General features: G+C 42.8%; 1 protein-coding gene across 1 annotated transcript; it reads left to right on the forward strand.

The window, feature by feature from the left end:
• Positions 1 to 18,698: 18,698 nt before the first annotated feature.
• On the forward strand, positions 18,699 to 19,345 carry LOC119815525 (60S ribosomal protein L27a-like). Its single transcript, XM_038331681.1, has one exon. It carries the CDS (start codon positions 18,815 to 18,817, stop codon positions 19,256 to 19,258), a length of 444 nt encoding a protein of 147 aa, XP_038187609.1. The 5' UTR covers positions 18,699 to 18,814; the 3' UTR covers positions 19,259 to 19,345.
• The last annotated feature ends 218 nt before the right edge of the window (positions 19,346 to 19,563 follow it).

Genomic DNA, 19,563 nt, shown 5'->3' on the forward strand with positions numbered 1-19,563 from the left:
TAGGAAGTGTTGTGTATTTCCAGAAACCTGTTCCTCAGTGCACACACACATATAGAACCACAGTTCCTTGCCTGTCACAAAGGCCTAGAGCTGTCAACTTGCTTTTTAAGAGACTTTCAGTTATTCCATGTTTTCAGACAATACTTAAAAAGCAGTTTATAGAGAACCATGTTCATTTCTAAGACATTACCTAAAAACAGATTTTAAGTTTTGGAAACAACTCACCAAATTTTAACTTTCCAAGAAATATTTAGCATCAACATTAGATACATTCATCCTATTTTAGTCTGTAGTGCTTAATATCATAAAACATCTTCAAATGGCATTATAACTCTACTACCTTCTCCAGAATTCCAAAAATTAAACCTTTCCAAATCTTAGCAATCTTGAGAATTTTTTGAGCCAGTTGCCGGAGTGCATACTAATGAGACACTGCCTAGTGGTACTGATTTGGGAACACTGCCTACTCACAAAAAGTCCCCGCTTACACTAAGACACAGGTGGGTACACTGAGGAGAACCCTGAAACCTAAAAGACAGCAAGAAGGAAACTTTCCATCTTGCTGACATGAATGAAGATTAGGTGTGATGTTTAGAGATATATTTAAGAGCTATTCATTTTAATCAACTCATGAAAGCATCAAGAGTTGTATCTGGAATGTTTATTTCTAAAACCAAGTGGAGTGATGGGTGGAAAACCATTGAGTTTTACATTGTGTTCCATAACTAATGGTGTCAGGAATTCTTGTTTTGCTTATGCTGATCTCACTAACTGGGTGGGAGGAAGTAGGTGACTACGAACACAGCAGAGGATGGAATTAGAAGACCCACAAGTCAACACTTGAGAATCAACCCGTGTGCAAGGCGCTCAAGGTGTATGGCATGCTTAGGTGCCAGAGGTTTTTAACTCATCTGAAAATACACATACTTTATTGGCAGTGCAAGTGGTGTAATCCGCTTCCTGCCAAGCTTCTCTTGGGTTCTCAGTCAAGGCACACTGATTTTAAGCTGTACAGGAGATATGTTTGACTATTTCAGTGTGCACTTCTGTAAAATAGTGTTTTGAGAATGTTTCTCAGAAAATAGTGCTAAGAAGTTCAGTCCTTTGCTTTGAAGATGAGAGGGTTTTTTTTTGTAGGATTGAGTTCTGACTCATGGCCAGTTGTTGAATAATCTACCCAGGCTTGATTCATGTTGCAGACAAATTCTCTTGGAGTCACTCCTGTATGAGGTTAAGTATTTCCAAGCAGGGAACTAATACAAGGAAAGAAGTAGGGGAACAGTATGCTCTCCTAGGCCCCTAGTGTGGTTGCCTAAATAGGTCATTTTAGGAGCTATGATATCAAAATAATAAAAACCTTAGGAATTTGTTAGATATCCAAAATAATTCCTCCGATGTAGTTTTGCATCCAACCCTAAATTTCAAAAGTACAGTGGTAGTGCAGTCAACTACCTTTGAAAGTCAAAAGAACTTAAAGACTAATAACTGTATAATTGAAATTCCATGGTGAATATCGAAAATCAGCATCCTTTTCTAAATCTCCCAAGATGGAACTTGCAGGTTAGCAATTTGTTTTCACACTGTGGTGTGGGGTGTTGCCTTAACACCATCAGCCTAGTGAGGGTGTACATATGTACATATACCTGACTTTTTGTCAACTTGACACAAGCTAGGCTCATTTGGTAAGGAACTCTGAGTTAAGAAAATGCCTCTGTGAGACTGGCCTGTAGGCAGTCTGGAGTAGTGTCTTGATTGGCGATACCATCTCCAGGCTCATTGGTCCTGGGTGCTCGAAGAAAGCAGGCTCACCAAGCAGTGGTGACTCATGCCTTTAGTCCCATTTCTCAGCGGATTTCTTTGAGTACAGCCAGGTTGTCTCAAAAACAAAGCAGGCTCAGTAAACCATGAGTTAAGTGTTCCCCCTAGGCCTCTGCGTCAGCTCCTGCCTCCAGGTTCCTGCCTGGCTTGAGTTCCTGTCTTGACTTCTCTTAGTGTTGAACTGTTACCTGGAAGTCAAAACCCTTTCCATTTCAAATTACCTTGAGTCATGGTGTAGATCACAGCCGTAGAAATCCTAGCTAAGACAATATGTATGCCTGGTGTTTTGAGCTGGTTTCGTACCAAATAGTTCTGGGCTTCCAACTCTTTATTTTTCAGAGTAATGAATGGAAGCATCTCACTTTTTCCTGGAAACCTATTTAATTTTGCGCCGTGACTGGGGTTCTGGAGACAGTTGCCTTGCAGGCAAGTGTAGGTAAGCTGTTGTGCTTGGTTGGCTACCAAAGGGCTGACACAGAGACATTGCCATTCCCTTTCTTTATGTAGCCTTCATCCCGCAGCAGTTAGAAAAGGAAGCCCGTGTCCTGCAACGCAGAAGGGATCATGCTTTCTCCACACCCTGCATTGTTCTCAGGGTCATTCGCTTAGTGCTGCTGCATGCCACGGACTGTACCAAGGCTCAGGAATGCCAATAGACAAATTATTGTTTTGCCCAGAGAGCACAGTTCTATGGGGAGAAGCAAATAAGTTAATTTCAAATTGAGGGGGAAATTACCAAAAGAAAGTTAAACTTGCATTTGATTAAAGAAAAGGCTAGAAATGCAGGTGTAGGGGAAATTGGCTCAGGCATGGGGTAAGTGTATCTGACTAGAGCAGGAAGGGCCAATTATGTGTGGTTTATTATTTGAAGTAATGAAGTTTTGTTTTTTGTGGTTTTTTTTTTTTCAAGTGAGTTGGGAAACATTTGGAAGTATAAATACTTTCTAGGTATTATGGAAAGTATGCATGGAACAAGATGTAGAGACCGGTAGAAACACTACAGGAGCTAAAATTTGGATTGCACGGAATCAAGATAGGGTCAGCAGGATTTGCCAAATTGATGTCGTGGATATGGAAGCAGGCTATTGGGCTTCTCACTGTGCAATAGTAGATGATAGGAAATGAAATGAGAAGACCCAACGGATATATTTTTTGCGGAAGGGGAGGAGCCACCAAAAAACAGTGGATTGAGAATTGGGAAAGAAGAGAATGTTAGTTACTCTGAGTAGGAAGCCTCAGTCCACTGGACACTGCTGAGAAGTCGGGTAAACATGAACAAAGAAGGAACGGGATTGTGCATGTTCAAGGTGTCAGGCCATGCTCATTTTCAGTGCAGTGAGGGAATTTCCAACTCTCCTCTTCAGTGTGAGGGATTTCACGTAAACACTTTTTGTAATTACTCATTGAAATTGAAAGTTAAAAGTCCATTTTTGGCTAGAGTGTCTGTGTAATTAGGAATACTTAAAGTCAACTCAATTAGGAGTTTTAGGATGGAGTTAGCAACAGGCTCAGTGTTGTTCAGATAGCCGCATCTGCTAAGTACTACTAAGTCTCAAACCCTGAACAACTTGCTAGCTGAGGTGCTTGTTTAACATATCAAAGCAAACCTAGCTACCAGGTTCTCCCAGCAACCCTTAGTCCCTTCCCTTTAAATGATAAGGCTGGCAACACACCCTGACCCTAAACATCAGCCCAGAGGTTAGACTGCCCTTCCCTATATAATCCAGCCATTTTGGTTACCTGCCCATTTTGTCTACCCCTTACCCTCCTGACCTCTTGGCTAGTTTCTTGGCCCAAGCCACCCCTCTTGGTTGTAGCTCCTTTCTCCTCTCCCCTCCTCCTCTCCCAATTCATTCTGCTCATGCACATTCTAGACTCTCCCAGATGTCTCTGTCTCCACCTATGCTCTCCCTTTGTCTACAATAAACCTCTGCCATACCTAGGAGTAGTCAAGTTCTTTCTTTTTTTTCTTTCAAGAACCTCTTGGAAACCTTGTTTTAAAATGGGCTCTTTTTCTGTAGCCCTGGCTAACCTCAAATTTATAATCTTCCTGCCTCAACCTACTGAGTGCTGAGGCTCAATTTTAAAAGCATATTAAAGCCAGGCTTTTTGTTTGCTTCTTTTTTCTCTTAATATCAAAAGTTTGTGATTTTCATGAATATTAACTTCAGGCATGGTGACTTGTGTGTCTATAAACCTAGCACACTCCTGGGCCTAAGGCAGGAGGATCAGCCTGTGAGTTCCAGATTAACTTGGGCTCCTTAGAGGGACCCTGTCTCTAAAAATAACCAAAATAAAACCATTTATAGTGAGTGCTGATTGCCTCATTAACACTTTAGATAGATTAGGTAGGTAGGTAGGTAGGTAGGTAGGTAGGTAGGTAGGTAGGTAGGTAGGTAGATATGACCAAATCACAAATTCTGAAATGTTTCCTATCTGGCTAGTGCTAAACTTATCTAAAGGTGAGGCAGTCCTTCGGGGTTCCTGCTACATGAAAGAGTGTGCCAGACATTCTACAGGACACAGAAGAAGTGACTGACAAACTGCCAGTAGAGATGGACTGTCTTTGAAATTTCCTGCTTTATGGAAAAGTCTCCTGGATACTATGGGCCTGTAGGCTGAAGATAGATGCCCCAATGGTACAGAAGAACTTTGGGTGACTGTCCAGGCAGCAAGATGTCTCTGTCAATTCTAGAGTTTTGGAAGTTGCTTACAATGCACTTTCTGTTTACTTAGGTAATATTATATCCCTCTAGAGTCTTTGATGCAGTTGAAGAATTGATATAGTTTTCCTTAGTTATGGTAAACGATAAAGTAGATATAAATATTATAACTGTAATTCTTGCTTGATACCTGTTTTGTTACATGTAATTTTACTATGTTAAAGTTAAAACCTTCCTTTTTATTTAAACAGAAAAGGAGAGGTGATGTGGGATTTCCCTCTGTATGCTCTGAATATCATTCAGAAACTGTCTTGAGCCCATGATAGAGTAGAATAGAAGTAGGCAGGGAAAACTAAACTGAATGCTGGGAGAAAGGAGGCGAGTCAGGGAGAAGCCATGTAGCCCCCTCCAGAGACTCTGGATGGAACTTTACCCTGTAAGCCACAACCATGTGGCAATACACAGATTAATAGAGATGGATTAGTTTAAGATATGAGTTAGCCAAATATACGCTTAAGCTATTGGCCAAACAGTATTGCAAATAATATGGTTTCTATGTGATTATTTCCGGGCTGAGCAGTCAGAAAACAAGCAACCTCCTTACAACAGGCTAGTTCAAATATAAACATTATAACATTCAAAATTACTTTTGATAAACTCAAATTGACAACAGAACAATATATGCCTTGTTCTGAAGTTACTGTTTTCCTGTCTGAAAGGGCCTACTTGCATGCCATTTCCAAAATAATGCTGTCTGCAAACAAAGGAGGGCTGAGGAATTTACCAGGGAAACGGTATGTTTGCATATAGAGAGGAACTTAGGCCGGGGTGACACACATGCTTCACAACCTTGCTTTCTTTCTTTCTGAGATGAAGGAAGTCCTTTTATTCTCTAGACATTAGCTTCTCTTCCTGCAGAGATCTTTGAAGCATTGTCATTCATATCCAGGATTCAATGAAAAGCTTTCATTTTGATGGTAAGTCATTCCTGTTTTTTTCTTGGCATTGTTCTTTTTGTTCAGGATTGCTTTAGCTATCTGGAGTCTTTTGTACTTCCATATGAATTTTAAGACTATTTTTTTTCCTGTTGATTTGATAAATGGTGTTGTGATCAACACAATAACCTCACATCTTGTTGAATACAAAGCCAAAATAAGCACAGCCAAGTCATGAAAGAATGGCAAAAGATTGCTCTCCTGCAGCAGGCAATTGCGATTGTTTTCAAAACAATGCTCTCTCCAAACAAGGGGAAATCATACATATTTTTATGGGGAGGTACTTTGGACCAGGACATTCCAGCACATGCCCAGTTTGCTTCATAACCCACCCACTCCCTCACCACCCTCCAAGGTTTCTTTGTGTAGCCCTGGCTGTCCTGGAACTTCCTCTGTAGACCAGGCTGGCCTCGAACTCACAAAGATCCGCCTTCCTCTGCCTCCCACTCAGAGATCCGCTGCCTCTGCCACCAGAGTGCTAGGACTAAAGGTGTGTGCCACTACACCCTGCCATAGTTTAAACTAAAAGGAAAGCATATCTTGAAAGTACAATATGCCCTGAAGGGCCCTGTCTTGCTCAGTCACTAACAGTGCTGGAAAGTTGATGGGGATTGTATTGGCGTCTGTACGTCAATTTTGGTAGGAAAGTGGTTTTCACAGTACTAACCCTACCAATCCTAGAACACCAGAGATCTTTCCATCTGCTGTATCTTCCTCAATTTATTTATTTATTTACTTATTTGGTTGGTTTTTCGAGGCAGGGTTTCTTTGTGTTGTAGCCTTGGCTACCCTGGAATTTGCTCCAGAGACCAGGCTGGCCTTGAACTCACAGAGATCTGCCTGCCTCTCTCTCTCAAGTGCAGGGATTAAAGGCATGTGCCACCACCACCCAGCCTCAATTTATTTCTTAAGTGTTTTAAATTTTCACTGTATAGGTTTTTCACTTTGTTGGTTAGGTTTATTGCAACATTGTTGCTTTGATTTGAGGTTTGTTGCTTAGGCAATTGTAAAAGGGATTGTCTTTCTGTTTCCTTTCTCAGCATATTTGTTATTGAAAAGCTACTGGGTTTTGTAGGCTGATTTTGTATCCTGCCAGTTTGCTGAAAAATGTTTATCAGATCTAAGAATTTTCTGGGGCTGTCTTTCGTGTCCTTTAAGTATAGAATCATATCATCTGCAAATAATGATCCTTTGATTTTTCCGTTTTCTATTTGTATCCATTTTATTTCCTCCTCTTGCTTTGTTGTTTTACCTAGAATTTTAAGCACTATGTTGAATAATAGGAAGTGGAGCGGGTGGACACTCACGCTGTAGACCAGGCTAGCCTCAAATTCGCAGAGCTTTTCCTGAAAATGCCTATCCAATGCAATGATTAAAGGTGTGCACCACCATGCCTGGCTTCCACTTCTCTTTTAAAAAGGTTTTCTTTAAGCTTCATTGCTTATTCTAATTATAATTTGGACTTTATTTACCAAATGACTTGGGGGTTTTAGGAATGCTGTTTTGTTATGTACGTTTGAGGAAGGCTTTGCTGCATATCTGTGTGTGTTGAGTATGTGCCCACCTGTGTGGATATACACACCTCTGCCTATGTGTGGAGGCTGGAAAACTATATCAGTGCCCTCCTATACTACTCTTTGTCTAGTCCTTTGAGGCAAGGTTTCTCCCTGAACCTAGAGCTGACTTTTTATCCAGTAGACTGGAAACCAGCCATGTCTCTTGGAGCAGGGCTTGCTAGCATTCATGAGAAACCCAGCCTTGCTTCATGGGTGTTGGGATCTGCACCCCAGTGTACACAGCTGAGGAGCAACTGATCCAATTGCTGAGCCACCTCTCCAGCCCTTTATTTGTTTTTTCTGCCATAATTACCTGAGCTGGAGTAAGCGTGCAGGGTGAAAAGCAAGGGACTTAGAAATGTGCTTATAAGCATTCCAGAGACTGGGGATCAGTCCTCTGACAATACAGCCCTAGCTATTCTGACTCTGAAGAATGTAAACCAGGGCTGAGAGGAGCAACAAAGACCCAAGTAAGTTGTCCTGGCTTAGACAAGATTTATCCCCAAAATGTATGTGTGCCCAAAGCTTACTGTTACAAAGCCAAGACAGTAGAACATTTGAGAAAAGTGGCTCAATGCAGTCACCCTAGGAAGAGATTAATGCCAGTCATTCAAAATGAGCTGGTCCCCATGGGAATGGGTTGATACATAAGAACACACCTGACCCTGAGTCCCTCTGGCTTCCAGGCTTTTGGTGTGATTTCTGCCCCTCACATTTGCTCTAAGCATCCTACCAAATCACAGAGCCACAGGGATCATACTCTTGGACCTCCAGAAAACTTGGCTAAATAAACTCCTTGGTTAACTGCCTAGTCTCAAAAATCATCTTCTAGCAGCAGTATATGAGCTAATTAATATAGAAGTACCAATCACCAGAAGATGCCCCCCTCCCCATCCCACCCTCACCGTTAGTATCAGTTAATTCAGATTAGTGTAAATGCAGCAGCTATCCCCATGCTTACAAAGTAAAGCTGGGAATACTTGGAGACAACTCCTTTTTAAAAATACTTACTTGGCTAGAGAGATGGCTCGGTCGTTAAAAAGCACTGACTACTCTTCCAGAGGACCATGGTTCAAAGCCCAGCACCCACATGGCAGCTCACAATTGCCGGTAATTCCAAGATCTGACACCCTGACACAGATATATGCGCAGGCAAAACACCAATGCACATAAAATAATAAAAATAAATGATTTAAAAAATTTATTTGTGCATGTGAGAGTGCTGCCGTGCTTATGTAGAGGCCTCGCCTTCCACTTTGTTGAGGGAAGACCTTTCTTGTGTGTGTCTTTATTGCTGTGTATGCTGCTTCTGCACTGAGTAATCCAGGCCGGCTGACCCTTGAGCATCTGGGTAAGCCTCCTCCCTCTGCTTCCACCTTGCCATCAAGGTGCTGGGATCGCAGAATCCCAACACCCAATGCATTTTATTTAACTGTTTATTTTGGTCAGATGGTCTTCTATTGAAGTATTTTTCTTTTGTTACTTCTGGGTTTTTTGTTTTGTTTTGTTTAATTTGGTTTTTTTGGGGGGGAGGTGTCTTCTTGGTTTTTTGTTTGTTTGGTTGGTTGGTTGGTTGGTTTTTTGAGACTAGGTTTCTGTGTTGCTTTGAAGCCTGTCCTGGAACTAGCTCTTGTAGACTAGGCTGGCCTTGAACTCACAGAGATCCACCTGCCTCTGCCTCCTGAGTGCTGGGATTAAAGACATGAGCCACCACTGCCTGGCAAAAAAGTTACTTTTGTTTTTTGGGGTTGGTGGGTTTTTTGTTTTTTTGGCTTTGTTTTGTTTTGTTTTGTTTTATTGTTTTTTTCAAGACAAGGTTTCTCTGTAGCTTTGGTGCCTGTCCTGGAACTCGCTCTTGTGTGCTACCACCGCCCAGCTCTTCATTACTTCTTAACTACCTGGGCATTCCACTGCCCCACTGCTGACTTCATCTATGATGCCAAGAGGGTATTAGCCATCCACACTGCAACCCTCAGACTATGCCATACCCAGGATCTCCTTAATATTCCAGAAAGTTCTCCGGGTAAAGACAGTTACCACATCTGTCGAGCAGTATCGGCAATCTCATCAAAAGTGATAGTTCCGCTGTGAGTAATGTTTTCCTCTCTCTTTCTGTTTCCATGGCTCCTTGATGGCTTTGGTGATCTGGGCAGAGGCAGAGGGTACCACCTCAGTCAGGGCCTGTCCTGAGTGACCAGGTTCTCTGTAATCCTCAGACCCGCTGAAAGCCATGACGTAAGAACAGCAGATGGCAGTTAGTATTCAAGGTGTCCGCCCATCAGGAGGAAACTCTCACATCACCTCATCTCACACATGCATCCTGACCCTGGGCATTTTTATCTGTACGTTGTTTAGAAGGTGACTCCTCCTTAAGTTGTGTTGTCTCATTGATATCAATAATGTTAGCTTATACAGACTGAGTTTTGCTACACAGTCAAGGCCTAGAAAAATAGTATTTCCCAGGCTGCCAAGACAGCTGTGTACTATTAGCTGATATAAGACTTCAGAGTAGCTGGGTGGTGGTGATGCACACCTGTAATCTCAGCACTTGGGAGGCAGTGGCAGGCAGATCTCGGTGAGTTTTAGTCCAACCTGGACTAAAAAGCAAGTTCCAGGACAGCCAGGACAACTGTTACACAAAGAAATCCTGTCTTGAAAAAGAAAACCAAACAAGCAAACTTTGAAGTAGCTTTAGATTAGACCAGGCACCTTGCTAATTTTTTTTTAGATAAACTATTCCCACAAAAAGCATTCCAGTTCACATGGACATAATAACCTAATAACCAGCTGTCTGATTTGTTGAACTAAGGTTAAAGGTGCAAAGCAATCTAACTGCTGTGCCAGTCTCTCTGCTACATCTGACTGATAATTTAGGACAGTGATTAGCTCTGCACTAATTCCTAACCTCAGTTTCATGATACAGGTCTGTAACCTGAAGACTCAAAGTTCAGCCAACTGTTTTTTATGTTAGGTTCTGACATTGCACAGGTGACAGGAAGCAGTTTACCAAGGTCTAGAAACAAAACAGCTTTTTTCAGATACACCACAGAAAAAGATTTTCTAACTGACCAAGGCTACAGAAAATAATCTGACTTCATAGCCCAACAAAGAGTTATAAGTTTCCTTTTTTATGGTCTAAAGTTACACACAGGACAGAAAACTACATTGTAAGATTTAAAATGTCTTGGACAGGGGGCTGGAGAGATGGCTCAGAGGTTAAGAGCATTGCCTGCTCTTCCAAAGGTCCTGAGTTCAATTCCCAGCAACCATATGGTGGCTCATAACCATCTCTAATTGGGTCTGGTGCCCTCTTCTGGCCTCCAGGCATACACACAAGACAGAATATTGTATACATAATAAATAAATAAATATTTTTAAAAATGCTTTGGACAGTGCCGATTGAGCTAATATTAAAAGATTTATGGTAATCGGGCCTGAACCAAAGCCTTTATGATGCAGCTCTCTCTTTCTGTAAACACTGAGTCCTAGAAAGCCTAGCATTTTGTGACTGATGATCACAGAAAGTTAGTTTAAAATGTTTATATATAGAATATAGCACACAATTTCTTTATTTTTCTTAGATCCCTCAGTAGTTTAGTTTTATAGACTCCCTCTCTAGATAGATAACAAAATGACCGGTTCTTTCTTTGCAGCTGCAAGTTACAGCCCACCAGTTAGGGAGTTGACTGAAAAAAAAAAATCCTTCCTTGTTCTGTAAAAAGTTATTTAGATTTATTGCATACGAGTTGTTGGAATGACTCTGTTTTTTATCATTTACTTAAGAAACAGACTGTGACCTTCAAATGTAACTCCTATATTGCATGAAAGAGTCTGTTGGGTATATGTAGCTGTGAAGAACAAAGGGAATTGGAATTCAGCATGAGAGAATAAAGAGAAACCATCAGAATAGAAGTGTCTGTCTTTCCACAAACCCCTCAGACAGGAAAGTCTTAGTGCACCCACTCCATGGATTTCTTTCATACCCAGAGCTGGCTCTCCTTAGACTGCGGTACAGACCATTCCAATCAACAATCTTGGCAAAGTCATCACCAACTGTTTTTGGAGACAGAACCAAGGGGCCTTTCTTGTGGGGGAAGGCGGATGTGGTGACATCCTTACTTCCCATACACTTCAGATACACAACTTTGATGTTATTGAGGTCAAACTTGTGTAGCATAATAGAGGTGGCTGGTGACAGAAGGACCCAGATTTGGGACAACCAGAAAAGTTTCACCATCGTGCCCAGAAACCCAAAACCAGCATCCAGCTTTTCCTCTGGGCGCCAGGGATCAAACTCAAGTCATCAAGCTTGCACAGCCAGTGCCTTCACTTGCAGAGCCATCTTGACATGATTCCAAAGGGAAGTCCTCTCCTTACCATGAGTAACTGACATGATATTCTTACACATGCACACTTTATATTTGTCAGAAGACAAATCTTGAGGTCTTCTCCCTAAATTATTATTACTAGAATATTGAGACATTCATGGAAAGCCCTGTCTGGTCCCTAATTTACCATCCTCCTACCTCTGGGACCTAAATACTGGAGTGATAGGGACATACTACCACACCAAATTTGAATATAAATTTTTTCTACATGCGTAAGGGCTAGGAAATTATTCTGCAAATAACATGATCATTAATTGAACACCGAAGTCTGGGGTTCCCTGGGATATCATATTGCCTGGTTATGTGTGTCGACTTGACACAAGCTAGAGTCATCAGAGAGGAATAAGCCTCAGTTGAAGAAATGCTTCCATGAGATCTCCAGGTGTAATGGATCTTCTCAGTTAGTGACCAATGGGGCTAAGCCCATGGTGGGTGGTGCCATCCCTTGGCTGGTGGTCCTGGGTTCTATAAGAAGGTGGGCTGAGCACTCCATAGAGAAAGAGCTAGTAAGCAGCACCCCTCTATGGCTTCTGCATCAGCTCCTGCCTCCAGGATCCTGCCTGTTTGAGTTTCCTGTCCTGACTTCCTTCATTAATGAACAGCACTATGGAAGTGTAAGCCAAATAAACTCTTTTCTCTCCAACTTTGTTTTTGGTCATTGCAACAATGGAAACCCTAAGACAGATACATAGTAAAAATGTTAGCTTTGTAAGGTTATCGTCAACAGATTATTGACCATGCTTTCAGAACAACCTGTGCATATAAGGCATACAATTTTTCTATATCTGGCATCCGATTAAATGTTCTGCAACTTGCTTTGTGGCAAACGTGTGCATGTTCTGAGCTGATGCAAACAGAACTGCAAACTGAGGTACAGCACCGCTTCCACAGCATCGCAGTCCTCTGTCCCTGACTGCAGCATGGAGCGTCTTGAAAGTGACCTTTGTTCAGTGAGTGTGCAGGAGCAGAAGCAGTTTACAATAAACAATATCTCACAATAATGGCTCATTCTTTGGGAAAAAATCCAGCTAATGTCTTGGGGAAATGTCACCATGCATCTGGTGGTCAGCAAACTCGGAGTGGGGTTCCTGTCTACTTCTGCATTCCACACCCAGGCTCACAAAGAGCTGGATTGTGAGAAAATTCATATTTAAGCGAGATAACTCCCACTGTTCTTAAGACCTCTAAGCTAGCTAGATTTTTCAGAGAAAAAGCTCCATGGCAGGATCCCTGCTTGTTTCTTTTATTGCTTTGTGGTCTGAAAATAACAACCTCCAGCAGTCTGTTATTTTCATGCCCACTGTGTGCAATTGCCTATGAACGCATGTGCCCACTGTGTACAATTGCCTGTGAACGCATGTGCCTACTGTGTGCAATTGCCTATGAATGCATGTGCCTACTGTGTGCAGGTGCCTATGAATATATGTGTCCACTGTGTGCAGATGCCTATGAACACATGCCCACTATGGGCAATTGCCTAGGAACACATGTGCCCACTGTGTGCAACTGCCTATGAATACATATGGTCACTGTGTGCAATTGTCTATGAACACATGTGCTCACTGTGTGCATTTGCCTATGAACACATGTGCTCACTATGTGAAATTGCCTATGAACACATGTGCCCAGTATGTGTAGGTACCTATGAACACACATGCCCACTATGTGCAATTGCCTATGAACACACATTCCCACTATGTGTAATTACCTATGAACACATATGCCCACTATGTGCAATTGCCTATGAATACATATGCCTACTATGTGTGATTGCCTATGAACACATGTGCCAACTGTGTGCAGGTGCCTATGAACACATATGCCCACTATGTGCGATTGCCTATGAACACGTACACATTTTCTCATTTAGCCTCTGAGACAAGCACTGCTATTTTCTGTTGGAGGAGGCCACTGGTTAGTTCCCAGCCGCTCAGCCCCAAAATAATCACACAGAAACCATATTATTTAAATCATTATTTGGCCCATTAGCTCTATCTTCTTATTGGCTAACTCTTACATATTTATTTCACCCATTTCTATTAATCTGTGTATCATCACATGGCAGTGGCTTACCGACTAAAGTTCCATTGTCTGTCTCAGGCAAGTCTACATGACTTCTCTCCCACTCTGCCTTCTCTCTCCCAGTATTCAGCTTAGTTTTCCCTGCCTAGCTCTGTTCCCCTGTATCTCTGCTATAGGCCCAAAGCAGTTCTTTCATTTATTAATAGTAATCACAGCATACAGAAGGAAATCCTACATCACATCCCCTTTTCTGTTTAAATAAAAAGGAAGGTTTTAATTTTAACATAGTAAAATTACATAAAACAAAACAGGTATCAAGCAAGAATTACAGTTACAATATTTATATTTACTTTATCTTTTATCATAGTTAAGGAAAACTATTCTCCAACTCCATTGAAGACTCCAGAAGGATATAATATTACCTAAGTAAACAATAATTTTATTGCAAACAACTTCCAAAACTCTAGAATGACAGAGACATCTCATTGCCTGGATAGTCACTCAAAGTTCTTCTGTACTGTTGGGGTATCCAACTTCAGCCCACAGGCCCATAGTATCCAGCAGACTTTTCCATGAAACAGGAAATTTCAAAGACAGTTCCACCTTTATTGGCAGTTTGTAAGTCACTTCTGTGTCCTGTAGTATGTGTGGCAGACTCTTTCATGTAGCAGGAACCCTGAAGGACCATCTCACCTTTAGTCAAGTTTAGCACTAGCCAGATTGAAAATATTTCAGAATTCATGATTTGGTCACAATGCCTGAACACTTAAACAGCGACTTGCCTTTTCCACCTTACCAGTCTTCTAGAAGATGCTGTGGCCTTGCAGTTCAGACAAGTCTCCCAAAAGAAGAGTCAGCAGGCACTGCCCATCAAAGGGAAAGGTGGGGGTGGGGGTCCACATTAGCCAAAGGTCCTAGTTCTGAAACCTGGATGAAGATGCCATAGCCATTCTGAGGACATGTGCTTGGGCCCCAACATAATTTTTACTGCGGGCTGTGTCCGGGTTAACTACCCTGTCCCCAGGCACACTGCTGTGATTAGAAACTTCCACCTTGCTTATCTCTCTCTCTCTCATTTTAATTTTTCTCTGCCACCACGAAACACATTGTGTCCTTTACTCGAATTTGTTCATGCCCTGTCCTTCTGGACTATAAGCTCTCTGTAGAGGGTTTGTCTGTTTTATCCACTTCTGTATCTCAGGTGAACAGAAGAAAGCCCAATACATCATAAGTACACGAGTCCCAGGGCCTCTGCTTTCCTCATCCCAAGCCAGGTCTGCTAAGCCCTCTGCCATTCTGCTTAGTAAGTGTTTAGTTTTCTCCTCTCGGCCAAGGGATCGCTTTCATGAGTGCAAAGACAACACAAGAGTTCTATTATCTGCTCAGCGCTCCTCCCAGAGTTCTTGGCAGGTAGTCAGCTTGAGATGCTGGATGATTAGATCTTATCTGGAACAAACCAGTGTCTTTCAGCTGGATACCTATGAAAACTTTCCAAAAGGGCCAGGTCACCAGGCAAGAGGACACAGCTTTCCCCGCTGCTCAGACTCTTGGCGACAGGAATCCCTACAACCAAGGAAAGCCAAATCGAGTTGTAAGATGCTTTCGTGTGGGGAAAACGGGAGCGTTGCTAATGAAGACACAATGACAGAACCAGGCGAAGGACTGATGAGACCATTGCTAAGCATCAAGGGATATCAGAAAAGTGTGATAGCACAGAGGAGCGTGGAATACTCCTGGTTAACTTGAAGGCCTGTGCCAGAAGGCCCTACTATTTAACCCAGTGGGCCTTGAGCTCGGCATGTTCCGGTCTCTGCCTCTTAAGGGCTGGGATGTACAGCTGTGTACCACCACACCTAGCTGAAGATTAAAAAAAAATAGTGACATATGTTATAGCATAAATGAATTTCAAAGAAATCACACACAAAGCCTCATGTTTTATAATTTTGTTTAGTATGGAGTGTCCAAAATAAGCAATTGTGTGGAGACAGAAAATACAAGAGTGGTTCCCAAAAGCTAGGGAAAGAGGGAGGTTGAGAAGGACTGCCACAGGATGTGGGGTGTTAGACAGCCAGGATCAGTGTATAATTCTGAAAGCGGACTGAATCATAAACCTTAAATAGGTTCCTTTGATATCATGTGACTTCTACTGAGAAAGACTTCCATTTTCTTTTCTTTTCTTTTTTTTATTTTTTTCGAGACAGGGTTTCTCTGTGGCTTTGGAGCCTGTCCTGGAACTAGCTCTTGTAGACCAGGCTGGCCTCGAACTCACAGAGATCCACCTGCCTCTGCCTCCCGAGTGCTGGGATTAAAGGCGTGCGCCACCACCGCCCGGCTCTCCATTTTCTTGAAAATTACCTACAACGTAGATTTTAAATATTCTTTCTGACCATAGTTGGGCAGTGGTGGTACAAGCCTTTAATCTCAGCACTTAGAAGGCAGAAGTAGGCGGATCTCTGTGAGCTTGTCTACAGAGTGAGTTCTAGAACAGCCAGGGCTACACAGAAAAACCCTGTCTTGAAAAGTAGGAAAAATAAAGGATTCTGACTACAAAGAAGAGATAAGTATGTACGGTAAAATATGTTAAGTAACTTGATTTAGATTTTCTACAATGTATTCATATGTCAAAACATTTATAATTAGTATATTTAATTCTCACGTGGGAAGTAGAGGCAGGAGGATCAGGATTTCAAACGACATAGTGAGCTCAAGGCCAGTCTGGGCAAAATGGGGCTCTGTCTCAAAAAAAGAGAAATGAGCAATAATACTTATATATGCACATATGTATGTTATTTATTATGATAAATAAAGCATTTTAAAATAAAAAATTTTAAAGATACCGCATACAGAGTGTCGTTTATTGGGAGTTTAAGGAATTCTAAAGCCTGCAAACCATCATCTCAAGAAGGACATCTCACGTCACTCTCTGTGCATGGGCATCATTTTTAGAACTGAACATTTCCCCACCTTCCCGCTAACCCACTGAGAAGGGAAGCCAGACACCCAGGTCCAGACACAAATACAAAAGCTAAGACGTGAATCCTTTTGCTGTTTTGTTTTGAGACAAGATCTGGTGACCCTTCCGTCTCTGCTTTCTCAGCTCTTGGATGACTGTCCATGTGGTACTAGACCTGTCTGACCAGTGGACCAGGAACTAGCAGGAAGCAGTTTATAAAAGCTTAGCAACTTCTGCAAGACAGTATAGCTGCTTGAACACTGAGATGCCATGATGTTTTAGCCCCAAGGGAAATGAACAGCAAAGCCAAGTGAAGACAGGCATGTGAGGTTTGGAGCAACATTATTCGTGACGGCCCTACCTTTAGGTGCGCATCTGGGTGCATCTGGTTCCTCTGAGAGATAGAAAACTCCGCAATAAAGACAAGACCCATTGCCACCTTGTGGATAAGTCTTCAAAGTTTACCTAAGTGAGAGAGACCAGATAAAATAGCCCCATGTTGCTGACTATTCACACACAATGTCCGGAAGAGGTACACTTGGCAGGGGGAGAACGAGTTCATGTTTGCTACATGCTGGAGGTGGGCGTGAACTCAGCTGTCAATAAGGATGAGGAATTTTGCTGGGTGAAAAAAGTTGAAAACTCATGTCTAATAATGGCTGGGTTCTTGGCAAGGCCGTTAAAATCATTGTGTTGCACACAGAAGAGAAGTGAATTTTATGAGACATAAACGCACTATGGTGTCCAGGCTGGCATCAAACTCGTGACCTTCCTGTCTCAGTCTCTCAAATGCTGGTTTACATAACTCATCTTTTTTTAAAGTACAGGGAAACACAGAGAAGAAACAGGTACTAACTGGGGCCGAAAATCAGCTCACTCCCTTCTGGCCTTTTTAAAACACATTTTGTACAGTCGAGGTCAGTCTTGGTGTGCAATTTGATGTCCCCATTCTCTGGCCAAATGATAAGCATTGGTAACATTTCATCTGGGAAACTGGCCATCCTGGGTCCCACTGCACACTGCTGATGAATATTTCCATTTCATAAGACACGCTGAATATCACTGTATAAAATAATTGCTAGGGCTTTTTGTTGCTGCTGCTGCTGCTGTTGTTGTTTTGAGACAGGGTCTCTATGTATCCCTGGCTGGCCTGGAACTTTCTATGTAGATCATGCTGGCCCCAAACTCAGAAATCTGCTTGCCTCTACCTTCCCAGTGCTGGGATCAAAGGTGTGTGCCACCGTGCCCAGCCAACTAAGGCTTATTTTTAAATCTGGTTTATCTCCGGTTATTGCTCTGTTTTAAAATTATTTGAATTTGGAAACTTGACCTTTGGAACAGGTTTCTTTATCTCTAGCTGGGGAAGAGAGTCCTGCTGAAGTGCCGAGAATAGTGTAGGATTTCAAAACAAAGCCCTTGGGTGACGACAGAGAGAGCAGCTTGGCCAGGCCTGCCTGCCCCGGGGAGAGGACTCCAGCAGGCACCACAGACTAGCATCTGAACAATAGGACCTCAAGTGCATCATCAGGTCAGGAGCAAACCCAAAGGAAGGAAAGGTGACTGAGGCCTCAAGCAGACTCCTCCACGCCAGGGCACTCTCTGGAGTTGGAGGTGAACTGGAGGCCTGGAAGCTGGAAGAGGAATTACCAGTTTTCCCAGCTGCTGACAGAGTTGAGGCTGGTCCAAACACAGTGACAGCAACAGGGACCCAGAGTGAGCCCGGCCTTGGGGTGAAGACTGTTGCTATTGGGCTTTCACAAACTGACTGCAAGAGTACTGTGCCTGCCTGCGGGACTATGGGACCACAGTTAGCTCTCCTGAACACCAGAGACGGAAGAACAAGAACTATAGGGGAATCGATGGCCCACTAGGCTAGATGAGAGGGATAGCATTTCAAAGATATAACCATAAATATTAATATGTGGAGGGGGGGAGGTGACTTACTGGGTCAAAGCACTTGCTGTGCAGGTGTGAGGATCTAAGTTTGAATCCCCAGAACCCACATGAAAGTCAGGTGCTCAGTTATGTATCTGTACCCACAACACTCCCACGGGGAGACGGGAGGTAGAGATACAAGGCTTCCCAGAAGCTTGCAGCCAGCTAGCCTGGAGTGCATAGCAAGAGACCCTCCCTCAAACAAGGTGGATGGTGAGATTGGCACCGGAGGTTGTCTTCCAATCTCTACACACACACACACACACACACACACACACACACACACACACACTGGCATGTGCACATGCATACAATAGTAATCTCAAAAGTAAAATTTGAAAAAAAAACTGTTAAGTGGAGGCTGATTTCAAGGGATCACAGGAACTGGTCATGAATGGCGTAAAGCTGGGTGTGCCGCTGTTTACACAAACTCAGTGTATTCTCTAAAAATCGTGTACTTTGCTCTTTCCTTTCTGCCACCGCCATGCCATCCAGACTGAGGAAGACCCGGAAACTCCGGGGCCACGTGAGCCACGGCCATGGCCGCATTGGTAAACACCGCAAGCATCCAGGAGGACGCGGGAACGCTGGAGGCATGCATCATCACAGGATCAACTTCGACAAATATCCAGGTTACTTCGGGAAAGTTGGTATGAGGCATTACCACTTAAAGAGGAACCAGAGCTTCTGCCCGACTGTCAACCTGGATAAACTGTGGACACTGGTCAGTGAGCAGACCCGGGTCAACGCAGCCAAGAACAAGACTGGAGTTGCTCCCATCATTGACGTCGTGCGATCGGGCTACTACAAAGTTCTGGGGAAGGGAAAGCTTCCTAAGCAGCCTGTCATCGTGAAAGCCAAATTTTTCAGCAGAAGAGCTGAAAAGAAGATAAAGGGTGTTGGAGGTGCCTGTGTTCTGGTGGCTTGAAGCCATTCAGGGAGGCCAATTAAATGCTAACATTTTCCAGGTGAAAAAAAAAATCGTGTACTTTATTGGGGTGAACTCCAAGGCATATTAATTAAATCTCAATAAATCTGGTTTAAATTTAAAGAAGGAGTTGGTTGTGGCAGAGGTGGAGGCAGGAAGACCAGGAATTGAAGGTCAACCTTGGTTTCATACTTAATTCAATTCAGGCAGCCTGGGCTTCATGAGAAAGACCTTGTCTCAAAAACCCAAGTAACTGGGCACGACATGGTGGTGCACACCTTTAATCCCAGCACTTGCAAAGGAGA

The sequence above is a fragment of the Arvicola amphibius genome, chromosome 5 (genome assembly GCF_903992535.2).
Source record: "Arvicola amphibius chromosome 5, mArvAmp1.2, whole genome shotgun sequence".
Taxonomy (NCBI): domain Eukaryota; kingdom Metazoa; phylum Chordata; class Mammalia; order Rodentia; family Cricetidae; genus Arvicola; species Arvicola amphibius.

Excerpts from the sequence above, each read along its gene's own strand:
- LOC119815525 (XM_038331681.1), top strand. The coding sequence starts at position 18,815 with ATGCCATCCAGACTGAGGAAGACCCGGAAACTCCGGGGCCACGTGAGC.